Here is a 25,315-nt window from a genome sequence, read left to right as displayed (position 1 = left end):
TGCCAGTTTGTGCTGAGACAAACATACAGAGGGATCAGTCTCCCAGATGGAGACATTTCACTAAAGCAATCCATTTATGTAGGTGTTTGGCTCTGTGAGCCCAAATATGACGGACATGCTCTCCCCGTGACCCTCCAGGTAGGGTTAGGCCACAGAGGAAGGCTGCTGGTGGTGCCGCTTCTATCATTCTATCGAGCCTGCTGAATCCTTTCTTCCCTGTGCCTACAAGCATTGGCACAGTGTGTTCTTAATCCAAGAGACACAGAGAAAAGCCAACACACACTGAAGAGAAGCAAATTACAGTACAGCAGCTAACCCCAACTGGCTCAGAGCAGCCTGAACTAACATTTTGGTGGGACAGGAATGAGAACCGTAGTGAAAGAACAAGCACGACAAACGCTTAACAAGCACACAATTTAAAATTTTATAATAACCGAAGAAGAGGCCAGAGGCTTCTCAGGCAAAGTCGCGGTTACACCCCTTTTACCTTTAATTGTAAGGCCCTAGTGCCCTTGGAAATATTCACCTGAAGATAGTAAGCAGTGTACATCAGGCATCTTTTTAGTGCCAGGCACCCGCACACACACAAATAGCGAGCGAAACTGCTGGAGACAGGAAATTTAGAGCAATGCAGGTTAAGGAGATAAGAGAGAGCATTATTACATAGCCATGACTGTTGCGAGCGCAGTGGAAATCATATGTAAAAAAATGAGCAAACGTCAGATAAGCAGCATAATGATAGCTCAGAAAAGCACTGGAAAAGACACAGAGGACGAGGTGATTGCTCTTGAGGGAAATAACAATAAGCCATTATCCATCCTTCAGCAAACTGATCAAGTGTAGTCTACTAGATAATACAACAGGTTAGGTGCTGACATATCATTTCCAGTCCTAGCCACGTCACTCACCTGAATGTAGTAACCAAGGTCAGGTCACTTCATCTTCTTCCCGCTCCATAAGTTGTCCGGGAAAGAAAATTATCCTGACTGGTATTTGTACAGTACCTGACACACAGGGTCCTAATTTTAGTCGGTGCCTCTACCCAAAACCAGCACACAGTAATTTGTCACCTTAGCTAACACATTAAACGCTTTCAAGAAGGCTCCGTTTCCAGAAGTTCCACATCTCCAAGTTGTGGGCTGCTTCTTCCAGTGGTTGACAGTCTAACCATTGCCTGAACTTGTCTTCACACAGCTGATAGTGAGGCCAAGTCTGCATTACTGCGTTACTCGGATTAGAACAGATATGCTATTTTGCATCCTAGGTACTGTGATCAAAGTTTGTGATCTGCAGTTCAATCCATATCACGTTGTTGGACAGACAGACAGAAAGTAGCATGATACATCAGCATGGATACCAGACCTGGTACTGTTAAGACTAAACAGCATGAAACTTTACAATTCTAACTAAAGGAATAATTCTACTAGAAACCGTAGTTAGTACACTCGTAGTCTCTGCAGACCACTTGAGAAAGGCAGGGGTCTCTTCCCACAGACTGTCATGACTTATACTACCTGAACATCGGTCAAGACCTATTTCGGAACCATAAAATCTGGTGCAACTGTTTTACAAGTATAAGGATGCTACAAAAGCGATCCATAAACCCACGGCGACTCCCAGCTAGGATCTACTGGCGGGTTCTTTGTTCTTCAAATGGGACTTGATTACTCAGCTCTGCTTCCCGTTCCCAAACGGCAATAGTTCCTGCTGGTAACCTGGTACGCTCGTAAAAATTCTGCAAGAGTAATTCTTTTTGAGGAGGACAAATCAGTTCTCAAACACCTTTTGCAGAAGGAAGTTAGAAGCAGTTCTCGTACCCGATCACCATTTTCTTCTGGGGACAATAGCAACTGGTATGTGAAAGGTTCCACTAAGCAAAACCCAGCCTGTCAGTCGAAATCAAGACAGACCTTTAGCTTTTTGGCTTTTAAGATCATTTTGACTCTCCTGTAATTTTCTGGTGACACATTACACCTGCTGTTCCCCTCTGACATCCTGCCTCTGTAAACACAAGATTCAATAACTTTTTTTTCTTAAGACAATGCTTGGTGTTTGTCAGGTTTAGAGCACCGTGCTTATTTGGACTTGAACCCTACACACAGTATTTGTAACATATTTGTCTAGGCAGGGTGAAAATAGTAGGAGCTTAAAAAGAAGACAGCGAGATTATCAATTGTATGCTTTGCACTGTGAGGGGAGAAAAACCAGGTGCAAGAGAATTTCCTTCTTCTGAAGTGAGAAGATGATTCAGCTGCTATTTTGAAAAGGAGATGATATATAATTTGTCAGCCACTGTTCTGAAGGGACAAGACTACATACAGAATAGACACCCACAGGTGTCAAGGAGGCAAATTGAAGAGGCATTTTAAAGTCAAACATGACTAGCCTGTGCTGCTTCATATAAATGTAATATATTCTTTTGTTTCCTGGGTTCAAAACCAAGGCAAAAAACGAAGCATTGTATTTGTGGCCAAAGTTCTTGTCTAGCCTAGGTTCTACAAGCTTTTAGTATAGATTTGTGTCTATGTGCATCTGTTTATTTGTGAAGAGACTATTCGTTAAATTTGACAGGCTTCTGCCAGCAGTACTATAGCTGCTGTTCTGTTAGCACCACCACCAGAGTCCTCAATAGATACGCTTTCCAGAAGCATCTTAAACTGCCTTTTGGGAAGAACACGTAAGAGGTAAGAGCAATGCATTACTGCCTTTCTTTTCAAATTACACTTGCCATTAGTAGTAATTCATTTTTGATCTCTCCAGAAAACACAGACGCTAGAGGGATGTGCCATTTGTGTTATTGCTTAAAAAATGAATAACTGTAGAGGGGGTTAGAGATGAACACATGGAGCCATGAGAAAGTACTTAAGATCAGGAAGGTCAACTGCTGTTCTTACTCCACACAAAAGTAAAGGACCAAGGGATATCATTAAAATTACAAAGATAGTAAGTGTAATGCTACGAAAATAAAGAGCCTGTAATTCATAAACAAACCTCATTGTCATAAGTTATTACTAAGATTGAGCACTTAGTGAAATTAAGACCAACATATCTAAGCAGGTAAGCATGAGGCTTAAGCAAAGCGTGAGGTGACATCACACGTGCAATACTGAATCATGATCTAGCCACCAGAGGAGAGCGTACGGGGGGGGGGGAAAGGACTCTTCAAAGTCAGAACTCACAATTTATTTCTATTTTCTGCTAATACACTGGGTACTGGACCCAAACTGGAAAGTAGACTAGGCGTTGGTCAACGATTAACCAGCAAGGAACTCGCCAGTAAGAAAGGGGAACATCATTTATTAAAGCAAAGAGAAGCTTAATGCGAGCTGTTCTTTTAGTTGTTAGCCTAGATAATAAATTAACTTCTTTCTCCTGATACTTACATTGATATTGTTTCACTGGCTTCTATGGAGGACCAGCAAATACTTTGAAAAGGGACTGAAAAGTTGATGTGCTTTGAGTTAGTTTTATTAAAGAAAAGAAGAAAATACTCAACAGCAAGTGATATTAACAGCACGTTTCAAAGCTCTCTTGAAGGCTTCAGATGCTATGCACGTATTTCATAGACGAGTTCAGGATGGCCAGTCCATTGAGTCTCCGCAGTTGAAAAATATGCCTGAAAAGACAACAGAAAGGTTGCTGGGGAAATAGAAGACGACTAACAATAAAAGTTTTAAGCTTCCACTGCTCTGCTATACCGCATGCCCAAACCGTCAAGGATGTTTAATGCTATGTTTGATAAATTCCTCCTAAAGTAGTACGAGAAACAGAGTTTCTAGATTACTACTCCTCACAAAAAGGAAAATGGAAGTTCTAAATAGTACTTGACAATTGTTCAAATAGGCGACATTTCAAATCAACAAAACTAAGAAAATAAGGTGTTTCCCTTTTATCTCTCTGGGGTGTTTTGCAAATCTCAGAGGAGACACTTTCTCTGTTGCTCATTTGGGATCTCCAACAGAAGCAAGGCACTTAAACTTTTGGAACCTCAGCATTATCCCTTGCTTTCTGCAGTGGTTCAGGATGTGCATTAACAAGTTGAACTCAGTTCCTCTGTCTGGAACACAGTTCAAGATCCAGTTGACAGTTTGCAGCTAAGCTACAGCTTGGCGTACTCTTGGCAGGCAGCAGCAGACATTCTTTGCTGACATTTATACTTTTGTTTTGCTCTCATTATTGCTCTGACCTCTACAAACTTATAACATTACTCCTCCTCCTTCCATTCTTCCAGCACAGGCGACATCAGAAAGCAATGCAAAACGAGCTGCCTGAAACATGTTAAGACAGATGACTAACACCACAGGAACCCTAAAGCAGAACCGTGGGGACAGCACCACAAGTGGGAATGCTAGTTGGAGGAAGGGTTTCATGGAATATTTATATAAACTAATCATCTACCCTGTACCTGCTTGCTCTATAAACAGAATTGACTTACACTGGGCAGTTTTTCAAGAATTATCATCTAATAACAACCAGACAGTGCAGGAGAACAATAATCTTTTTTACAATACCTTGGTTCAGCGACACAAAGCCTCCCCAGAGCAATTGCTGCATTCTCCTGCACTGAAGTTCTTGTAGCATCACCACCAGCATGTTTCAACAAAATCATCACAACATTGGAATTCAGTAAGGACGTCGCTGCTCCAGGAACTACAAGGCACTGGCCAAGGCAGAAAGCAGCGTTTCCCACAATCATTTCATTCTCTGAGTCCAATAGCTTCAGCAGCACACTGAACCCTGGGAGAAAGAGAGATTAATTGTACAGAACGCACACAGATTTCTTCAAGTAGCACTGATATTTTCTCCTGTCTTTACCTAAACTCCGAGACAGAGAGCATTGTTCCGTGTCAGACATTTTTCTAGAAAACCTGGAGGGGCGAGGGAATTTCACAGCAAGGCTCAGGATCCTGGATGCTGTCTTGGCTTCACCTGCCTAGATGTCTTTCTCACAAAACTGAATCTGCACTCTAAGAGGTTTCTCTAGCATGGAGCTTGTGTTTCTGCTTTTGTTTAATATTTCTCTGAAACTGAACATGGCACCTTTGCTGCTTGCAGGATCTCGCACTGGCCTCTCACCCCCCCATGCTAGCAGCGCAAGCACAAAGTAGAGCACTTACAGCGCCCAGCCAAATGTGTTAAGACAGAAACGCTGTTGTGGAAAGAATCGCTGAAAAAAGGAACATAAAAAAAGCTTTCTATATATCCTTAGCTAACATAAAGCAGCTCAGTTCATCTACTTCTGCAACCTATACTAACATACAGTGACAGAGTATTTTGTCTATACTCTTGCCACAGAGTTGCAGAGCTCTTGCTGTCATCTGTAAGCAGCAGCAACATCTCAGGCCACAGAATCTAGAAACATTTAGACAGATGGCTTTCTAAACGAAATACAGCCATGGCTTTCACATGCATGAAGTTTCCTTGGGGAGCTACATAAGTTTGCTTTGGTTTTCTTTCATGGTTCCATCTCTTCTTCCATATAACATCCCACCTCTTCTGCTGCAATATCTTCTGAAAACCAGCGCTGCTCCAGACAGCAACAGTGGCTGGTGCAGAAGCTGACCTAAGTGGCCCAGCTGGAATACAATTTCATGTCACGGGACTATAGCTCGATTCCAACAGGCTCCTAGCAACAGGGCAATGTCTGGGTTGGCAAACAGCGATGACAAAAAGTACGAAATAGTGACTGCTCACAAGATTAAAACCCAGAGTTTTGGCGGAAAGAATGAGAGTGAAGTGTTATTGCTAATTTCAGGAAATGAAAGCTTCGTCTACGGATGACAGTGAAACTAATACGGGGTGTACAAAAAGAAGATGCTGCTCTGAGACACTTTTAATGAGTGGAAATCCTTAGGGTTCAAGTTGAACTACATGAGCTGACAGTTTCTTGACAGGTTCAACCATTTAGATAAAACTTAAGCGTTCTCTGTTGAAGTTACATTAGCATTAATTGAACCTGGATTTTAAAGCAATCTAAGTAGCGTTATACCGCATGACTAGAGCGAATATACTCAAAAATACGCCAAGACACCTGGTCCGATATCATCGCTCTGTCTCCATACCCATTTCCTTTCAATACCAGGCCAAATATCCACATGTAAATTGAAGGAAACTATAAACAGCCTCAGCCTCTGGAAATCAGACGTCTAAATGAAGTTTCTTATTTTAGCTACTAACTTCAGGAAATACAACCCAATTCAGTTACAGTTTACAAGCACTTTTTTCAAAATATATGTTTCTGTCTCTGCAAAAGCCATTTTACTAGAGTAAAGCACAGTTTCTCTAACTCAGGCTCATTATCTGTTGTGCCTATTTCCATCCACACACAGAGCTAAGGCTCATTGAGCACTCCTTCAGGAGGTAAAACAGCACATTACTCAGAAAACATGGCTGAAGTCTTGCAAGAGTAAAACCCAGTGTTCAGTTCTTTTCTAGAGAGGAAGAAAGTAATTGGATGATACTGAGATTACATCTCTGCATTCAGTCTCTAATTAGTGAAGTCGTCACTTACCTTTATCTGACTTCGCTAGATCTTCTTGAGCTTGTCTACTACTTCTGGTGCAGATGGAAAGGGTCTTGATACTATAGTTGGATGTGAGCTGTCCTCCAGCCTAGATTTGTTTAGAATAAAGCATACATTAACAAACAGAGAGCTCATACCCCAGCTTACTCAAGGTTACATGTTGCTTAGGTTACAAGCTTATGTACCATGGAGATAGTTAGGTATTCCCTATGCCTAAGCCCAAATACCAAATGAAGACCTTTGCAGAGTATAGATCTCGAGACGAACACAGGCTGAAAATGACACAAGAACCATCTCTTTCCTGCCAGCAACGAACATACAAAATTCCCTGAACCTCTGGAGCCCAATTCCTTTCAAACTATTAACTCCTCTGATGCTTGCTAGTTACAAGAGCCAAGCTGAGTGCCACCACCTTTTCCTAGACTAACTTTATCTGCATCATGGCAAATCTGTAGAGTCTGCAGCAGGCTGGGTGGATACACATTCTGCTAGATACACAGGTCTACAGCAAAACAGCGTCTACAGATTAACATATGCATTATTTAGGGAAAAAGTGCTCCCAGGCTTGATTCAGCACTCACTGATAATCAGCGGAAGGGGCTCCATTGCTTTTCAGTGGTCTGAATTAGATCACACCAATTTTGAGCTTTAATCCTCCAACTGGGCCTGCAGTAGCGGATTCTTGAATTTGCAGGTCTCTGCAAGCAGAGCTCTGCACAGGCATCTGGCCCACATGGAAATGACTGAAAAATCTGGGCTACAGACCAGACTACAGAAAGCAGTCTAGTCTCCAAACTGGCTACCTAGCTTAAAATTAAATTTGAGAGCGCTGTTACAATGGACAACACAGATGCATACGCATGCAGCCACAGTGACTGCACAGGTCTTTCTCCTAGGGAAAGGGAAGCTAAACACAGGCACTAGTATGGTTTTGTTAAGGGACAACACAAGCAGAAATAAAGTGAATTTTGTTAAATTAATTTACTTTCAAGAACTTGATCATCTTCTTCACTACCCCTCCTTTTACTACTTCTTCCACTGCCGAGGAGGACGAGGGCAGGATGCGACTTAGCACTCCAATGGCTCTCTTAATTAGAAAACAGTGTGAGAGAAGCAGGAAAAAAAAAAAATCTTTATTTGTCCAGACAGCTTTAAGGAGTTTTATTTTCTTTTTGCAGAATGAACCCAAATTAAAGTGATAAAAGGAGAAGCTTACAGAAATATAACAAAGAACATCTTTAGGACATGGCTTTTTTATTGCTACTATAACTGAACTCAGCACAGCTTCTAAAGACTCAGTGTAGGGAGAGATGAGACCAAACTGAGATCAGAACAACTCCCTGTATGTTTATTTATTGAAACAAATTCCTAGTAGGAACCAGCCCAGCACTGCTGGAATTGAGTCAAGTGAAACAGATCAGAACAATTCCTGTGAGTTGAGAGATGTGAACGGACACTGAGTCCACATCTGCTCCTACCCGTTTGCCTTGAATAACTGCTATCTGTGGGAGTTACTCACCATTAATAGGACTACAATCTCCTAGGTATGATTCACATACAAGAATTGTAAAAAGAAACAGCTCCTAACACCCAAATTGTTCTTGCTCCTTTGCTTCTAGATTGTTTTTTTTAAGGGTTTTCTATTGACAACCATCCTAAGGACGAAATGATTTATAAGAGCTTCTATTAAGTAGATTTCAAGAGAACACTGAGAACCTCTTGCATCAAACAATATAAAAAAATGAATAAGTGGTGTATTATTTCTTTACTACTAATAATTACGAGTGTTTTAGGCTTCAAAGCCTCACGTACAGACTTGCACAGGGCAGCAGTTTGCACTGAAGTGTTCAGGTCAGGTCAGCTAATACCATCTTTTGTTAGTCCATAGATATCCCACTTACCGTCACAATCCTTCCATCCTTATCCCTGAGGAGAGACATGCACCTGCCACTTATGTCCACAGCAAAGTACTGAAACAACAATGTGAAGAACTCAGGTCCAGCTGATTGCTGGGAAGCGTTCAAACAGAAATGGGTTAACAGACAAAGTACTCTACAACAAAAAATCCAATGGAGATCAGGGCCCACATGGCAGTAAGTTACTAACACTTCTCCACCCAGATGTAACTCAAGAAATTCTTCCTTCTTGATGGAATCCTTCGTTTTAAATAATTTTGGAATGTGCCAAGCATCTAAGAATATGCCATAACTGGAGACTGATGCCAAACAAAACATTTATACCACTATGGAAAGGTACTATATGTGCTTTACACTGTATTTTTCTCATAACTGTGTGTACACGGGGCGGGGGGGGGGGGGGGGGGGGGAAGACAATTTTGTAAATTGTTTCACTTTTTAGCGTACTTAAATTGTCAACTACCCTTAATGATAACCTTAAACACCAATAAAAGTTAAAAATTAACTGAACACCAGCAAAATTCAAGGTTGGCAGCCTTAAAGTGCTTCAGCAAGCTTGATGTGAAAGAGGGCTCGAAATCCATCTAACGCAGTCAAGCTCTTTTTCCCTGTACAGACTGCAAGGTCACGATATTCCACAGTCATTCCCTCACCTATTCTATTTGAATGTTCCGGTATGACTTCAGTGACTTGCAGCGGGCCCATTTACAGTGACAAGGGAGGAGGATGCTCTACCTGCTCAAGCAATTCTGAATCTCTGAGGAAGTGATTATAAGAACACTACCAAAGAAAATCCAAATACCTCGCATACCTGGATGATCACATTTGATTCAAGCAGTAGGTTCATCATTAGGCCCAGCACTGCAAACAAACACTCCTGGTGTTTGGGTGTGCTGACGTCAAAGCATTCATCCTGGGTACAAAGGAGAGAAGAGTGCAATCGATTCAGAGGTTCAGAATATGCACTTCCTCAGTCTTCTGCGTGCTTATTTACACGGCACATCAGTGTTCCCCTGATGCATCGTGAACTCGGAAAGAGGAAAAAGTCCAGTGAGCACCAGAGCTAATGATGCCTTTCTGATACAGATTCGTTCTTGTGTTTGTTTCACCTTGGTATCTAAAGCTGCGCACTCCAAACTTCTGATGTTTAGGCAGTTAACAAGATCCTTTTCCACCCTCTGAATTCTTTACTTTCCGAGGACTCAGTTCATACTCCATCCTTACCCTAAAAGGGGCCACTTACAATGAGGGACCCTTACTCTCCTCCACCCATCTATCGATCCATAACCTATGTGAAAAACAGACCACTTTGAGACCCTTATCCAACTACCAGATTTGAAAGATCTCAGTCAAGGGTTCAGAGCTATCAGGGGAGGCAGACAAACACGATCACACGAGTGCCATTTCCACAGGAGATAGGGCTGAAAACACTATTCCAGGGAGCCATCGAGTTTCTTTACCACAAGCTTTAAGCACGCTTGCCAGCACTCTTTAGACTTGGCCATCTGCATTCGAATGACAACATCTGCACACAGATTCCCCATGATGCCAATGCAACGGGCAAGGGCTGCCTGGTTCACCAGCTTGGCAGAGGTCTAAAAACAGAAGAGTGGAATAACAAATTAAGAACAAATGACGAGGAAAGAACAAATGCATGTTCCTATCCCTCTGGCAGTAGAAAATGGGATGCCAGAATCTCTCTCACCTATGTTAAATCCCAACTGCCCAAAGTCTGCAAATCGCCCTCAATTTCAAAATTAATCTCCCAATGACGTTTTAACAGTCTTGGGAAAAAGCGACTGGATTCCGTGGTCCCTAACCTCAGACTGTGAACACTTCCTACTATCACTTACTTGGGTCACAGAACAGAACAGCCTCTGCTGCAGCTGTAATTCCAGCAAGGTATGTTCAAAAGGAGAGAGCAACAAGCAATGCAAAAATGCTGTAACTATCGCCTTGTCTTGGTGCCCGTTTGGAGAAGCGGAAGTATTTTACTTTCCAGCAATATCTGCTGTTCTGCAACAGAACCAAGCTTCCCTATCATCTTCCCTCTTCCTGAGGACAGCTTTTCTGTACCAACAGTATTGTAATTTTGTAGTTTAAATAAACAATAACCAGGAAAGGGATCTGAACCACTAAACATCTTTACCGCGTGACCTAATGTCACCTCTTCACCCTGATCTCTCAGATTAGAAAGAAACAGAAAAAGTCACTATCCAAGATATAACCAGTTGGTGACAGTGGATTAAAGTCACATTAGGAAGAGCGTAACACAAAGCTGAGGGTGAAATCCTGGCCTGACAGAATACCAGCGGGAATCTGCAACCAAGCCCAGAGTTTTCACTGAATGTAAAACTAGCAATGTGTAGAAACCAAGCACTAAGTACTGGAGACCGAAAACATTTTCCTGAGGAAAGTGCATGACAAAACTGGATTTCTTATGCCTACAGAACTAGAGACACAGTAACTACTGTAATTGTACCACAGAGGGGTTCTGTCTAGGAACAACTGGCTGTAAAACTGGAAAGAGCGGTCTAAGACATGTTACGCAAAAGTAAACCAGAAATATAGAAACCGAGATCTTTCATACCAGCAACTGGGTGAATAAGGGTAAAACACCTGTGGAAAGCATGACACGACACTGGGTTTTGAACCTGTTGGGGGATAAAGCAAGCCATATTTGGACACTTCAAGCTTCAGACAAAAATCACAGATAAAGGCAACACAACAGCAACATAAAGACACATAAACATCAGTCAGCAATGTACCCTCACAGCAAAGAAGGCCAACAGCCTCTATCACTGGCTCATTTAGTACATTGCAAAGTACAACTTCATAAAAAAGAAAGAATGAAGAAGTGTAAGTTACCTTTCCTCTTCAGTCAAATCGGATAGTATGTTCATGGCACTACTAGCCCTGGCATCAGTGCTGTTGACAAACGTCATCAAAATTTGCAGCCATCTGTTATTAAAAAAAGGAAAAAAATTATGTCAGCTTTGGTTTCATTATTAAAGATCAAAATTGCATTTTAAGCGCACCAACGCAACTTAGGATCTTAAGCTCCTTTGTGTTCAGTAGGATTTTGACCAAGCTGGATATACTAGGCCCTCCAAACATACTCAGTCATCTAACTGCCATTAGAACAATATTTTGACGCTAGATTCTCTTGCCATATTTTCCCTCTTTGCACAAGTACAGGGATGTTAACACATGTACCAATTTCTGTCAGCATTAGAACATTTCATCAGCATGTAAGCTTCACGGACATTCGAAGCTAAGCTGCTTTGCTGCTGGCGAACATCTTAGGGACAGACAAGTAGAATGCAACGGTCAGGACCGAGAACACCATCAGCACAGCCCAGTACTGAACAGTTTCAACAGATTGTAAAGGCCTGCAGGGAATGTCAGTGTTGATGCTTGCATGGCTTAAAAGGGCACGCTGAACAGACCCAACAGTCTTTGGAGGGGTTCAACTACAAAGCTTTATAGTAGCCAAGAAAAATTAATCTCCTGCCCGAATAAAAAGAGCATCATACCATTCACCTTGGTGCTAGTGGAATGAGTTCTGAACATCTGCGAACCCAGGCATTAAGGAAATTTTTCTGAGGTATAGTACTGTTTCTTACTTGCTTAGGTCCTGGTGCCTGACCAACAGTCTCCTCCCGTTCTCATTCTCCGAGTAAAGAGAAATTAGTGCCAATGTCTCCTTTTGGATCCCTGGTACCCCAGAAGAAAGCAGTTTTGGCAGCTGTGCATTCACATCAGGGTGAGTCAATAAAAGACGCTGATTTTCTTCTGCAAAAAGAAAAGATCTAAGAGCAATGTCACACACAATGGCATCCCCATTACTCTTTTTTTTTTTTTTCTAGGTGCTGATTTAGCAGGTTTAATGTCTTTATTTCATCCACTAATGTGCTCATTCACTCTGATGTGTTCATCTTGCATAACGCTCCTGCAGAGCAATGGTAAGGCAGAACACCCACAAATCTTCTCTCAGCTCCATTACTTCAACACATACGCTGGTGTTTGAATTTCTACTCTCACCAGCAACACGCCAGCTTCTCAGGCCCCAAGCGCTTTTTCAAACAAAGAGACACCAGAGTCGTGAGCACGAAGTGCTCCTCACTGCATCAGCCGCCTGCAAACTGCTAGGGTTCAGGCTGTTCGGGCACAATAGCACACTGCCCTGCAAGGCACAGACACGTAAGCTACACGAGCCTGCACATTACTCTCTATTTACTGCTAACTACCCACGGGCAGAATATAAAATGGGTTTTCCCCTTACCTCACAGCACGAATATTCTCTTGGGCATCAGCTGGATCCCATGATATACAAGTCAACACAGAAGCTGAGACCAAGCATTCTGTATTTCCCTCGTGTGGCACTCCACGCCGCTTTACCACCCACCATCACCCCAGACCATTTCTCATCTACGTGCATGCTCCCTAGAAACAGAGGCAAGGGCTACCTGCCCAGTGACTACTGATTGTGAACACCAAAGGAATTCAGCCTTCTCTAGTGGCACGTCTATAAAACTCTGCATTTTGCTGGTAAAACTGCTTAAAAAAGACAAAACGATACCATGATATTATCTTAAAAGCAGCAGTAATCACAGGGAATTTACTTTCCACCCTTTCAGTAGATTCAAAATGCTCACAGAAATAGCCTGGAAATTTCATCTCATGATGCACACAACCGCCAAAATTGTGGTTGCTACCAGCCGTGTACCTCCAACACTTGCATTTGACCTGTAAAACTTGGTTTACAATAAGGTCTAGACCCAAGTGCTCTGCGAAAGCGATGTTCATGCCAAACAACAGTTTTAGACACAGTAAGTGCCATATTAACAGTGCATTAACAATGAGTAATGTTGATTACATAGTTTTACCATTCCCAGCGCAGACAGCTTGCCAAAGGAAGAGAAGAGAAACAGACAGATCCACTTCGTCAGTGTTTTTTCTCTCTGCACAGAAGGCCCTAAATTAGAAATGTTAGCTTGTGAAAAGAGCAAAGGACAGACCAAACAACTAGCTCTTTGGCTAGGGAAATCAGCAAAGTCCCACAGAGATGAGAATCTGCCACATGAACACTTAAGCTCGTCAGCTCTAAACCCAGCTCATTGGTTAAACATTTTTAGGACCATCAGACTTGTTTTCCAGAGGACCTCCCCTGAGACGAGATTTATGATCTGCTAGCTCTACTCTACCCTCAACACACACAGACCCTATAATGAGCATTACACGGCACAATACAGGTGATAAATTCAGTTCTGCACCGAGATAGTTATGAATAGCCAGGGCGTAAAAACTTTGTGCAAATTTGGAAGTGCTTCATCTCTTAAGTCTGTTTACAGCCAATGCCCAAAATACTGATGAACCCTAAAGAAGTCTCTGTGCTGCAGTCCCCCTGACAACCTTAAAGAACAGCTCTCCTGCCCTGCTCAACCAGATCATGCTGTCCTGAACCTACTCAGTTGTGCAAAATTTTCAAACCGCATCTTTTGCACGTCTTACTTGTTTCCATTACCTATCTGAACCTGACTCAAATATACATTCAGACAAGAGATCCCTCTAAAGACAAAGTTTATAAAGCAATACAGATAAATAGTAGTCAGATTTGTTTCTTGATTACTGAAACACAATATAACAGCAGCCAAGAAAATACAGCAGGAGAAGATACAGATCCCCACAGATGATCCTCTTCCTTGATTACAGGATTAGAGAGTTTCACAGGTTCCACTGCAGAGCTATGTGGCCAAATATTTACTGGTGGCAATTAACAGCACCAGGGAGTCTAGCCAGGCATACTTAAAGCAACTAAGTGCTTTCAGATGTCCTTTTATATTAAGGTTGGTGGTGGTGGTGGTGGTGTGTGTTTGTTTTTTTAAAAAAACCTGCTCTCACCGTGAGAGATAGGATAACTGTACAGAAATAGGAGTCAGAAACAGAAACTCATTAAATTCACTAATTCTGTCCACTGCATCTAAGAGAGCACTATTCGTATAAGAGTCAGATATAAGTCAGTCCATTCAGACATTAAAATCTGTTATTACGTTATCTTTTGATCATTTCATCCGCATTTCAAGAGGTGATTATGTTTCTTGAAAACAGTATTTTCATTTCCTCATGCTGTAACACCCTACTGTTTTCCTTTGGAGAGCTCTTACCGTCTTACAATCTCGTTGTCTTTGAGGATACTGAATCCATTGTTTGTTCTAAATAAAGTTTGCTCAGTGCCTGAAAAATTCGGAGATAAACAAATCAGCTCTATGATCCATCTGGCTGATGTACCATTGTGAAGGCAGGCTCCTGCTGTTCTATAACCCAGCGTTAAAAGAAAAGGTCACTGGATCAACAGCTTTGGGGAAAGAACATCGTTAAAAGAGGGGAAAAACTTCAAGAATGCTACTTGAAGTAGAAGCAGCTTTGGAGCTGAAGACCGCTCTAAATTCATGCCTGGTGCTGTAAAGAACAATTGACTTCAACTGAAAGGCTTTTTAGGAAGACCGAAACATGAGACTGGCTCTGCAAATCAATATGCTTTAACAGAGAATTACAAATATTTCCAAACAAAGGAAACAGCTCTTAAGATCCAAATCTGTAAGAAGTCTTAACAGCTCAGCTACAACATTGGTCTAGTTCTAAAAAAATATACGTCAATATCTACTGGCCATAAACTTTGAAATACCAAACACTGCTGGTTTTATGTTTTAAATATAGGAATAGTTTTTCTGTTCTTTTAAAAACTATGCCACTTGTATGCATCTACTTGGATTACAACTCCCATGATCAACAAGCTTTGCATCAAATACTTACAATCTTTTACAGCTCCTGTCAAAAGTCTGATCCCTCCTGCATAGTAGAGGATATTCTGGTCAGGCCTATCAAGTTTCTGCAGCAGTTCTTTTATGGACAGAGCGGCAAGCCTTCCAGACTGAACTTCCTTCATTGCTTTCTCTTCATCTTTCATTCTTTTTTCCTCCAAGTTCACCTCGTTCATACAATCTTGGAAATCAAAAGAAAACAAAGCACGGCAGTTAAATGTTTTGATATGGTCAAGTTTCAAGTAAAAAAATGAAGTTGACTCCATGACAGAGAGAGCACTACCTTCTACATACAGATGTACAGAATGACCCACGGCTCCGGTGAGTGAAACAGAGCTTCAGGAAGAAACAATCAGAAACAAAAGCTACGCGAAGAAACTCCGTCAAAAGTTCTGAAGAGCAGAACAGTGGGTTCTATTAAGTTCCATCCTGATCAGAAAACAAGGGACGCAGAATTTCTATTTCTTACCTTTAAATAGGCTTTCCTTGTGGGGATCAATTTGTAAGATCTTCTCGTAACACTGCCTGGACTTAACAGAGAAAAGAAACGGGTTCTCAATTTAAGACAAAAATGGGAAGATGATAAAAATTATATCCCAGTGATCCTGTTTAAGCTCAAAAGCTCTTGGGCCACAGTACTTAATAAGTGTGAAAAATAAAATTTATGGAGACACACAAGTCAAAACCTTCATAATCAAAAGCATAAGTTGAATATTATTCTCAGTCCCTACCTCTGCCTGCTATTTCAAATTAAAAGGAAAATTTCAATTACAAACCTAGGAACATACTAGTAGGGATAAAAAAAAGCAAAGTTCCAATGAGAAAACAGAAAATGAGGCATAGCATTAAAACTGCAGGAACTGAACTATCAGCAGGGATCAGACATGTGTATCTTGTATTTGTGCATTTTGTGTATCATCTTGAATGTATGCTCGGAATTAAACTAATCACCAAGCCTGCAACAGGGAAGAACCTTCTTCACAGATCAACCTGCCAAGAACCCTTCAAAGTGGAGTTCCCGTAGATTTGTACTGCCCATGCCCTACAGTTATTTCTCGTGAAGTCGTTTCTGACAGGATCAGAAATACTTTTGAGCTTGCCTGCTCTCCTCTTCAGGCTCTTTCTTCTTTTTGAAGATGAAGGGTCAGGATTGTACTAAAATATCTGGCAGTTTATTTCAAGCTTAGGTATTTGTTAATAGGATGTTCCATTATTTTAACAGTGTTTATGCTTCCATTCGGTTTTCACACACGAAATGCAGAATTAAATCTTTTGTTTGACATTCATTTCACTAGGATCTTGGGAAAAAAGTGATATCGCTCTCACTAGCATCTTTCTTCTTAACAGTTCACTTAACTTGAAACATGTAGAGATTTTTCTCATCCGCAGGGGACATGCAATAATTTCTTAGTTATACGCAGCAACAGTTTAATAACACCCGCTGCACAGAGCAATTTAGGACAAAAAAAGTGAAATACATTTTAATCAATTGTCTCTTTGGGGGAAATGTAGTCACTGCTAGTAGACTGCAATCGCAAGACTCTGCAGTACCTGACAAGGATACTCCTTTGCTCTGATCCTTACCTGAGCTGAAATACGGCACTTCCAGCACTACTGCTTCCCTGAGCACACATTGCTAATATCACTCTTGAAGCACTTCAACAGAAGTGCCAAACACGGGATTCTCTGAGCACATATGCAGTCCTTGCAGGCTCCCCAACCACTCACCAGTCTAGCCTCGAGCCTCACAGCACCTGAGTAAAGCTTGCTGTCTTGGTGCCTGACAGCCAAGTGGTGACAAATTCCCACCAGATAAGCCACGTATACCGAACAGAAAACTCCCTCATTCTTTTGAGATTGATTAGACTACAAATTGACACAGCTACACAGAAGTGTCCTACATTTTGTGTGTACCAAAGTAAAGGGTACAGGCTACTTTACTAAGATGTGGAAAGAAGACTTGATTTTAGAATTATTAGCCTTTACAAAGCACAGAAACTTTCTCTCAAGTCTAAAGGCTCAACGTACTTCCATTTGTCTGATTCTTAAGATCTCAAATTTCTCCCTCTCACCCACAACATCACGTCAAAAGCAGAACAAAACACAGGCCCGCAGCCACAGGATTTAGTCAGCTTACCTCACTGTAGTGCTTAAGTGCCAGGTGAGCTTTCCCCATTAGAAAATAGGCTTTGATACATTTTTCATTGCACTGTGTTAAAAAAGGAATTATTAATTATGCGTTTAGAAACTTTAACCTTTTAATATTTTTTCAAGCCTTCTGATTAATAGGTATAGCTCCCGAAAATAACTGTAAGCACAGAAGAGGGTATTCATACTATTTACTAGAGGCATCAAAAGTTTACACGCTGAATTATTACCTCCAAGTCCCAGCTTTCCTTCCCTATGCAAGGAACGTAGGCTTTGGTCTGGTTAAAGGTGGAAAGCAGCTGGTGCTAATATCCTTCCCAGAAAACTGCACTTCAGGCAATACAGGCAGACTCTCATGCAATTAGGTAATGTTAAGGCCTGCATCAACAAGTCTATAACCACAGAACTTCTACGACAACAGAATTGCCATATGTCTTTTGATTAGTTCTGCCAGGAATTAAATAAGTAATTTTTTTCGTGCACGGCTAATGAAAATTACTGAGGGAACACCTAGCTCAACACTAACAAATTCAGTGATCTTTTCCAGTTCAGTTATGTGTCACAAATATTGATTTCTTGAAATGATGCTGCAAATATTATTAGTGATCTGTTAATTGTGTTGTAGTCATGGGCATCACTTATGTAACACAACTGAACTTGGATTCAGCTATTTGGCATTTTATGTAATCTTTACCTTTCCCACCAGATCTGATCTTTGTGAGCCTAATGAGTCCCTTTTCCCTTTTCAGAAGGATGAGCAAGATATTGCGTGCCAATGTGTGTAGTTAATAGCTTATTATCACTTACAACAAACTTCTTAACTGAAAGCTCTGAAGAGCTAGAAGAGCTTCTGCACATAGGCAGCACTGAAACATTAACTGCTTTATACTGTTCAAGCTAACTCAGAATGCAGGAATCTGTGCAACGCCACCATATTCTTTCATTTCCATTGGCCAGTTGTCTCCATATCACCAGTTACACACAAACCCACCTTCCGGGAGCACTTGACCTGATCGTAAGAGACAGAATCCTGAAGTTACCTTTAATGCCCATTCACAGTCACCAATCGCTTTTTCGTACTCGTGCATCTTCAGGTAGGCCTAAAATAAAACCAAGAGAGTCCAGGCAGAAGAATTAGAATACTTCAAACAACTTCCACTAAATGTTGTACAAACATGAGCTAATTAAAAAAAAAAAAATTAGACTGTTGATTTGCCTAGCCATTGATTTTGCAGGATAATTACCAGCTGTTTCTTAACTTGTCTTCCATCTCCTTCGAGTTTGTAATTTAGAATAAATTTAATAAACGAAAATTCAATACACACGTATGGATTATACAAGGCAGGCAGAGAATGCAAAGCAAACGTTAACATTCTACTGTTACAAAAGTGATCCCTAAAAAAAATAAAATTAAAAAAAAAAATCAGTGCATTTAAATAAAACTATGATCTAGAATGATTTTTTCCCCACTTATTCTGGAGGAGCAGGGGTTCATCTGTGCCACATCCAAGAGGGAAGAGTCACAATCACTCCATCAGGAAGGACCAGCCACAGCAGAACTAAAGCTTCTGAGGGATTCAGACACATCGATCAAGAGGGAAGAATTTGCACCTCTAATGATCTCCTTTGTGCAACTCTCATGAAGTTCATAAAAAGATTAAAACCTTCAGACTGCGCTGTCTTGCTGTTAACTTCTAGCCACAGTAAAAATTTACTGTTGATAATATGGCAGCAAAGCAGAACTCATTAATTCCTGGTAGTGAGGGACAGCCAGGAAAAATTGTTTGCTCCCTTTTTTAAGCCTCTCCGTGATGCAACATATATCACCTTTTATGAAATTCACTTAGATAACAGAGCAATCCTTTTCGGGTTCTATACTGGCAAAGTAACACTAAAAGCAGTAGAGTGGCAGCTCATTTTCACGTGCTGACCTGTGCTCTGTTTGTGTAAAGTTCCTGCTTATCTTTCAGTTTTTCCAGACCTTCAGTGTATCTCTGAATGGCTATAACATAGTCTCCTTTCCTGAAGGCATCGTTTCCCTTCTCTTTCAGAGCTGCGAAAAAACAGACATGCATTCAAAATAACATTTGTTTTTTATTTCCCCAAATGGTGACTGAGGAAACAGAGGCCATATTCTCCTGTTGGAATAACCATCAAAATTCCAGTCCAGCTCCACTGCAGCTGTCTTCATTACCATTATTTGCAAGGGACTTCTGAGCTATTCAGTGCACGTGATCCCCATTCCTCTTCCAGAGGGAAAACTGATCATTTGTCTTTGCCCAGCCCAGCTCTGAAATACTCAAACTCACTCCCTCCATCCCAAATCCTTACCATAAAGAGGATAGTATGGAGAAGAGCAGGCTGCAACGACTCTGTGAAGTATATAATCCTGTTATATCCAGCTAATCAATGCTGTGGGCAAGACTGTTGGTCTCGGACGGACAACCAAAGCTCCGTCTCGGTGCGCATAAGAATGGCAATGAGACAGTAGCTTGATAGCCTCTTAAATCAACCCAGTTCCTGCTAAGTAGTTTTTGAAGGCATTAGCTAGAAAAGCCTTTAGCAATTACCATTTGCTAAGTGTTCATTTCTCTTCCGTCGTTTAGCTCGTTCTTTTGCATCCTTTTCCAAAATTGCCAGAAAGCCATCTTTGAGCCAGGAAAGTTGGTAGTATTTTAGTGGTGGTATAAAAAAAAAAAAGAAAAAAGAAAAAAGCAAGCTTCATTAAAATCAACCCACAGATGAGAAAAAAGTACTTTCTAAAGGTATTTCTGAGTCATTTCTCTACAAAGAAAATCTTAAGGGGACATTTCAACAATTAAACTGGAACATGAATGACAAGCTATTACAGGTAAAGACCGTGCTACCGCTCAGGATTTGCATACTTGCCGCGAAGTATCTCATCTCTAGACATAAACTTGTTCCCTTTTGAATTCATAATACTAACGTTTTAGATGAGAGGCCAGAACAGGATAACAAACTACACCAACAAGCTTCCTACCTAGGAACAAGTACAGCCATACTGGTAAGATCCTCGAGTGTGTTCCTAGGCCTGACTGAATTTTGATTAAAGTCACTAGAAACGTTAGCTTTGACTTTGGCAGGAGTAGAATTAGATCTTGCATGAAGTAACAGCAACCCTTACTCCATCTCTGCTAAAACAGATGGAAGAGATACTAAATACTAGAGAGAGCGCTGTCCTACCTGTGTTCGCTGCCTCTGCATTTGCCGTGTCCTAAAAGAGAAAGACAGCACATGCATCTACACATACAGACGTTTTAGTAAAACCCATAGCAGCAAAGGAACAGTTGGTTAAGTTGTTCAAAGCTACAGGACATGCGAAATATCCAGATTGATGCATACTGGGAATATCAAATTGACACTTAAACAAAGGATTGTAAGGACTTTTTGACGTTACCGGAAAGCTTCCATTTGTATCTTTAACGAAGCAAATCACTGAAATCCAAACCCTACTGCGGGAATCCAAGCCTAATGAAATTAACGAAAGGGTTCTCGTGTCTTCAACTAGTTTTGCTCCCGTGCCTGAAGCGCAGGTAAAAGCTACAAGCTATGGCACCCCAGTGCTTCAGAAGAAGTATTCTGTGTTATTAGCAGTCTTAAGACAAAGATAACACCACGTCAAGCACCTCCCAATACGATAACTAGTGAAAAAAACAGAGTTGCATTCAGAACATGCTTGTAAGTATTGTTCAAATTTTTTCTCCTGGGCAAGGAATGCGAATTAGTGGTATCTAAAAGACCTGAACTGCATACAGCTTTAACTTCAAAAGGGAAAAAACCCTTACAGAAGCTCGCGTGTTGATGACTGTTCTGTTCACCGTAGTCTTGCTTTCTTCCTCCTTGCTAGTTTCTTGATCATGGAGCCTTTTCTCTGTTTCAGCAATGGTTTTTTCCCTGACAGCTGGGTCTGTGGAGTTCAAGCCTTGCACTAAATTGGCTAAAAAGGGGATGAAAAAAAAAGAGAGATAGGGACACACAACCACAGACGACTCTAAGTGACCCTGGGGGGACCAGGAGCGTGGGTGTGCCTCTGATGACACAGGCTTTTGACGGCACTGGTGACCAGGATGGCCTTCGTAAATGGAAACTTTTACATATACAAGTTCAGCTCACTGCCGAGAGCTGCCTGCGGCTTCTGCGTTATAAAAACGCCTAGGTTTAGAAAGCAACCTTGGCATCCGCCGAGGCTCACACCTGACCTCGTGAGGAGACTCCAGATAAAACAAACGCGGACCGGGGGGCGGCAATTTTCCTCTTCTCCGCTCCTTTTCCGCCGTCCTTTCACCCACCCCCTTTTCCTTTCAGTCCCTCGCACCCCACCTGGAGACAACGACGGCGTCCGACCGCCTCCGGCCCCCGCCGCCTCCCCGGCGGCGGCCAGCTCCGCTCCGCCCCGACCCCGCTTACCGATATCGTCCACACGGCGGAGGAACCGCTGGAAATCCTCCTCCTGCTCCGCGTCCGCCAGCATGGCCGGGCCGGGCCGGGCCGGGCCGGGGGGAACGGAACGGAACGGAACGGAACGGAACGGAACGGAACGGAACGGAACGGGCCGCCAGACCCGCAGCGGCCCCGCCGTTGCCGTGGGAACCACGCCCGCCGGCCACGCTCTTGACGCAGCGACGGCGGTTGGGGGCGTGGCTATGCAAACGATGGGGCGGTGCCGCGCCGGCCGCCATTTCGCGGGCGGGCGGCGGGCAGCGCCTCTCAGAGGCCGCCCCCGGCCCCGGCCCCGGCCCCGGCCCCGGCCCCGGCCCCGGCCCCGGCCCCGGCCCCGGCCCCGTCCCACCCCCGGGGCACGGCCGGCTGCCGTCCTCCGCCCCGCCCGCGACCGGCGCTGGGCGCTCGGGCGTGCGGGGAAGGGCCCCGCTCCCGGCTCGGCTCAGCCCGCTCCGTAGCGGGGCCTCGCTCGAATCCTCAGCCCCGGGTCGAGGGACCTCCAGAAAGGGCATTCCTGCCTCCTCTTTCTGCGGATTTCTTCTGAGTGCCCTTTTAGAGCTGTGCCGCTGTGGGAAACAAGTTTGCGTTTATATTTGCAGCGTACGTCAGAGCATTAAGCAGGTGACGACTTCTTCCCCGTTACTCCTAGCTAAACTCCCTTTCGGCAAGTAGTGCTTCTATTTGTCCTGCAGCAGAATAGCTGGCCTGGCAGGGGCTACGGAGGGCCCCTCTACCAAAGGCCTTCCCGGTGAGCCAAGGAGAAATATCTGGAGCACAGCAGAGAGGCTCCTAGTCCAGAGCTGGTCCTACCTTCGTCCTGGCTTTCCTCCTTAATTTCTGATTTGGAATCTCAGAGAAATGCTTCACCGATGGCTGAGCTGAATATGCTCCTTTTCCCTCTTCTGAACAGGTCAGCCTTTGCCTCGCAGCCTGAATGCATGCGAACCAGAAGTGAGATCTGCTGCCGCTCCCTCCCGCTTGTTGTTTTATCAAAACACGCATCTGGGTTTGATTTGGCAGAGCGAGGAGACAAGCTGCCCCGCCGGCAGCTAACAGCCCGGAGCATATCAGCAGAGGCACGGGCATGTCATTTCTCCAAGGAGCGTTAAAGATCCTTTTGGTTTGGCTTTTTTAATGCCCAAAGTCATCTTCTGTTCATACACAGGGGACAGGAATGGGGTAGCATGGACAAAAAAAATCTGTGAAAGGGACTTCTTCGCTTAATATAAAGATTAGGTGAAGTTTAGCAGACTTACCAACTGGGGGAAGGAACCTGAAGAAAGAAACATGAACACTCGTCAACAACCAATACCCTCTAGCCCCCGTTGCCCTGATTTTTATACCAGACTCGGATTATTTTTTTTAAGATACCCTTTAAAGACCGGGGATTTCTCAGTCTTTGATTGGGAAGGGGAGAGACTGGAGTTGGCTGAGGGTTAAACCCGCATTCAAAACAGGCATTTCTTCCCTCCAAGTTAATGGGATCAGAGGGTCTCAGCGGCATCTGAGAAGCGGCCACCTGACAGCGACCATTTCTGTATCCTCCGTGCTATCAGACAAGGTGGCGTGTCCCTGGGGGGGTGCTCAGGTCAGTAGGTTGCAGGGTCTGGGGGGTCTGGTGCCCAGGGAGGCTTTGTCCCGCTCCCGGGAGCCAGCACAGCCCTTCCCGGGGTGGGACACGCAGCCTGTCACTAGTGAGACAGCCAGAGGGTGGCACCATCCTCCAGCACAAAAAGCGGCTGGGAGCAAAGCTGCGATTTCAGGCCTTTCCCCGCTTTTGCTGCCTGTGCCCCCAAATCGGCCTCCATGCTGCCGCCAGCCAGGCTTGTGCACCGCGTGTGCTGCCAGATCCCAGCGACTCACCCAGCTGTGCTGTGGATGCGCGATCCGCCCGGGTGGATGAAGCCGCAGGAAAGGGAACACGGGGGCTGGCTGATCTCCAGCAGCACATGCAACGGCCCAGAGACACATCTCTCAACCTTTTCAGGCTCTGAGGGCCAGCTGCCCTTGCAAGAGAATCCTAGCCCTCCTTTACACCATGTGGCCCTGCTGGGACGCGTCAGGCTCGTGCTTCAGAGCAGTCTCTGCATCCAGTTTCCCGTCACACCAGCACTTCACACAAAGCACGTCCCCCTCAGGACATGCACACGCGCGTACATGGCTCCAACAGCCAGATGGGTCCTTGTCACCACTCTCAGGAGATGCTCTAGGGCCACGTTTCCAGAGCCAGAAGATTGGAGGTGGCAGTTAATGGAAGCTGTCAGCCACCAAAGGGAGTCAGAGCATCTCTGAGTCCCTGCTGCACTGCCAGGATATGTTAATTCCAAACACGTTATAACCCAGCTGCCTCAGGAGATAAAGGCGAGAAACAGAGAGAGAGAGGTGACCTGGCAAGTCTCCTGAAAGCGGCAGCGTTGCCTAAGGTGTGGGATACCAAGAAGCGTGGGCCACTCTGGTGTCTGCTGGGCGTGAAATGAGAAATTTCACTGTGAAGTTACAAACCGCAGCTATATTCATCTGCCTACTCTTCAATATCCCACCACGCTGCCCGGGAGGAGAAATGCTCTCCTGGGCTATGTGTGCCAATAAGGCGCTGAGCTGCCCGACTCCGCAGGCAGCAAGGATCTGCCGTCCTTTCCAGCCCCTGGGCTGCAGGAACTGCCAGAAGATCTCTTTCCCCTTTCCTCGTGCACTGAAACAAAATAGCTCCCCTCTCTCCTCTCCTGCAAGTCAGCTCTGCTCTTCCTCATGTAAGCCTCCATCCCAAAGGTGGTTTGTTTTTTTTCCTCTAATGAAGCTGTTTCAAATCCAGCGTCCGTGGTGCCCAATTAAAAGTACCCACAGGGCAATAGTATGTCACTGGGATGCTTAGCAGCCTGGCTTTTATTTGTTATCCTAGAAAATCTGGGGAATAAAGCCACGCTTAAGGCCTAAGAGAATAAAAACGGTTATAAGTAAACCACACACTACACAGAGCTTGGCTTGTTGGTTCGTTAAAAGACTGTTTTGGAATTGCAGATTTGCAGCAAGCAGAGGTGGGGCAGCCTTTCTTGCTCACCCCTCTCTCTTGTCCCACGGGTGCTGCATGCAAGCAGCGGCACCCAGCCCTATGCACTGGTGGAGACAGACGGACTCGGTTCCTGCCTCTCCCGCAACGGCACCGTGAGAGGCTAATGGGACCAAGGGAGGGGCAGTCAGAAAGGTTCTCTCCGACGGCTGTGAATCTGCCGAGACAAACTCCCTCCAGATGGGTGGAAAACAGAGCAAACGCTATGCTGCTACGCGCAGCATTTTCCTGCCAGTTTACAACAAACAGTAGAGAGCTGAACTGGCTAATGCGCAGAGAGCCACCTTTACTGAAAGGGCGTCCAGGCCTCTAAATATCTCCATACAGTTCAGTACAGAAGCACTTAAAATGATGCCCTGAAAGCGTATGCATGTAT

At 43.7% G+C, this 25,315-nt stretch overlaps 1 protein-coding gene across 2 annotated transcripts; it reads right to left on the bottom strand.

The window, feature by feature from the left end:
* Nucleotides 1-3,327: 3,327 nt before the first annotated feature.
* On the bottom strand, nt 3,328-21,974 carry TTC12 (tetratricopeptide repeat domain 12). Of its 2 annotated transcripts, XM_087763547.1 has the most exons (21): nt 21,840-21,974; nt 21,218-21,369; nt 20,616-20,646; nt 19,982-20,059; nt 19,343-19,464; nt 18,452-18,511; nt 17,401-17,472; nt 15,733-15,793; nt 15,256-15,444; nt 14,607-14,676; nt 13,329-13,417; nt 12,066-12,234; nt 11,308-11,400; nt 11,030-11,093; nt 9,900-10,034; nt 9,251-9,352; nt 8,425-8,493; nt 7,509-7,610; nt 6,512-6,611; nt 4,512-4,737; nt 3,328-3,616 (listed from the first exon to the last, which is right to left on the bottom strand). In XM_087763547.1, the coding sequence occupies exons 1-21, from the start codon at nt 21,901-21,903 to the stop codon at nt 3,541-3,543; spliced, it is 2,124 nt and encodes a 707-aa protein (XP_087619673.1). In that variant the 5' UTR covers nt 21,904-21,974; the 3' UTR covers nt 3,328-3,540. The 2 variants fall into 2 exon arrangements, with proteins under 2 accessions (XP_087619673.1, XP_087619674.1); XM_087763548.1 differs by lacking the exon at nt 7,509-7,610.
* Between the last annotated feature and the right edge of the window lie 3,341 nt (nt 21,975-25,315).

The sequence above is a fragment of the Nipponia nippon genome, unplaced genomic scaffold (genome assembly GCF_047370975.1).
Source record: "Nipponia nippon isolate SJK-2023a ecotype South Korea unplaced genomic scaffold, ASM4737097v1 scaffold_28, whole genome shotgun sequence".
Lineage (NCBI taxonomy): Eukaryota > Metazoa > Chordata > Aves > Pelecaniformes > Threskiornithidae > Nipponia > Nipponia nippon.
The sequence above is the reverse complement of the archived record's forward strand: the minus strand, read 5'-3'. Positions and strand labels throughout refer to the sequence as shown.

Excerpts from the sequence above, each read along its gene's own strand:
- TTC12 (XM_087763547.1), bottom strand. The coding sequence starts at position 21,903 with ATGCTGGCGGACGCGGAGCAGGAGGAGGATTTCCAGCGGTTCCTCCGC. Across the intron at positions 19,465-19,981 it reads AAATGAACACTTAGCAAATG|CTCTGAAAGAGAAGGGAAAC; the intron begins GTAATTGCTAAA and ends GTTTTTTCGCAG. Across the intron at positions 18,512-19,342 it reads TTTACACAAACAGAGCACAG|GCCTACCTGAAGATGCACGA; the intron begins GTCAGCACGTGA and ends GTTTTATTTTAG.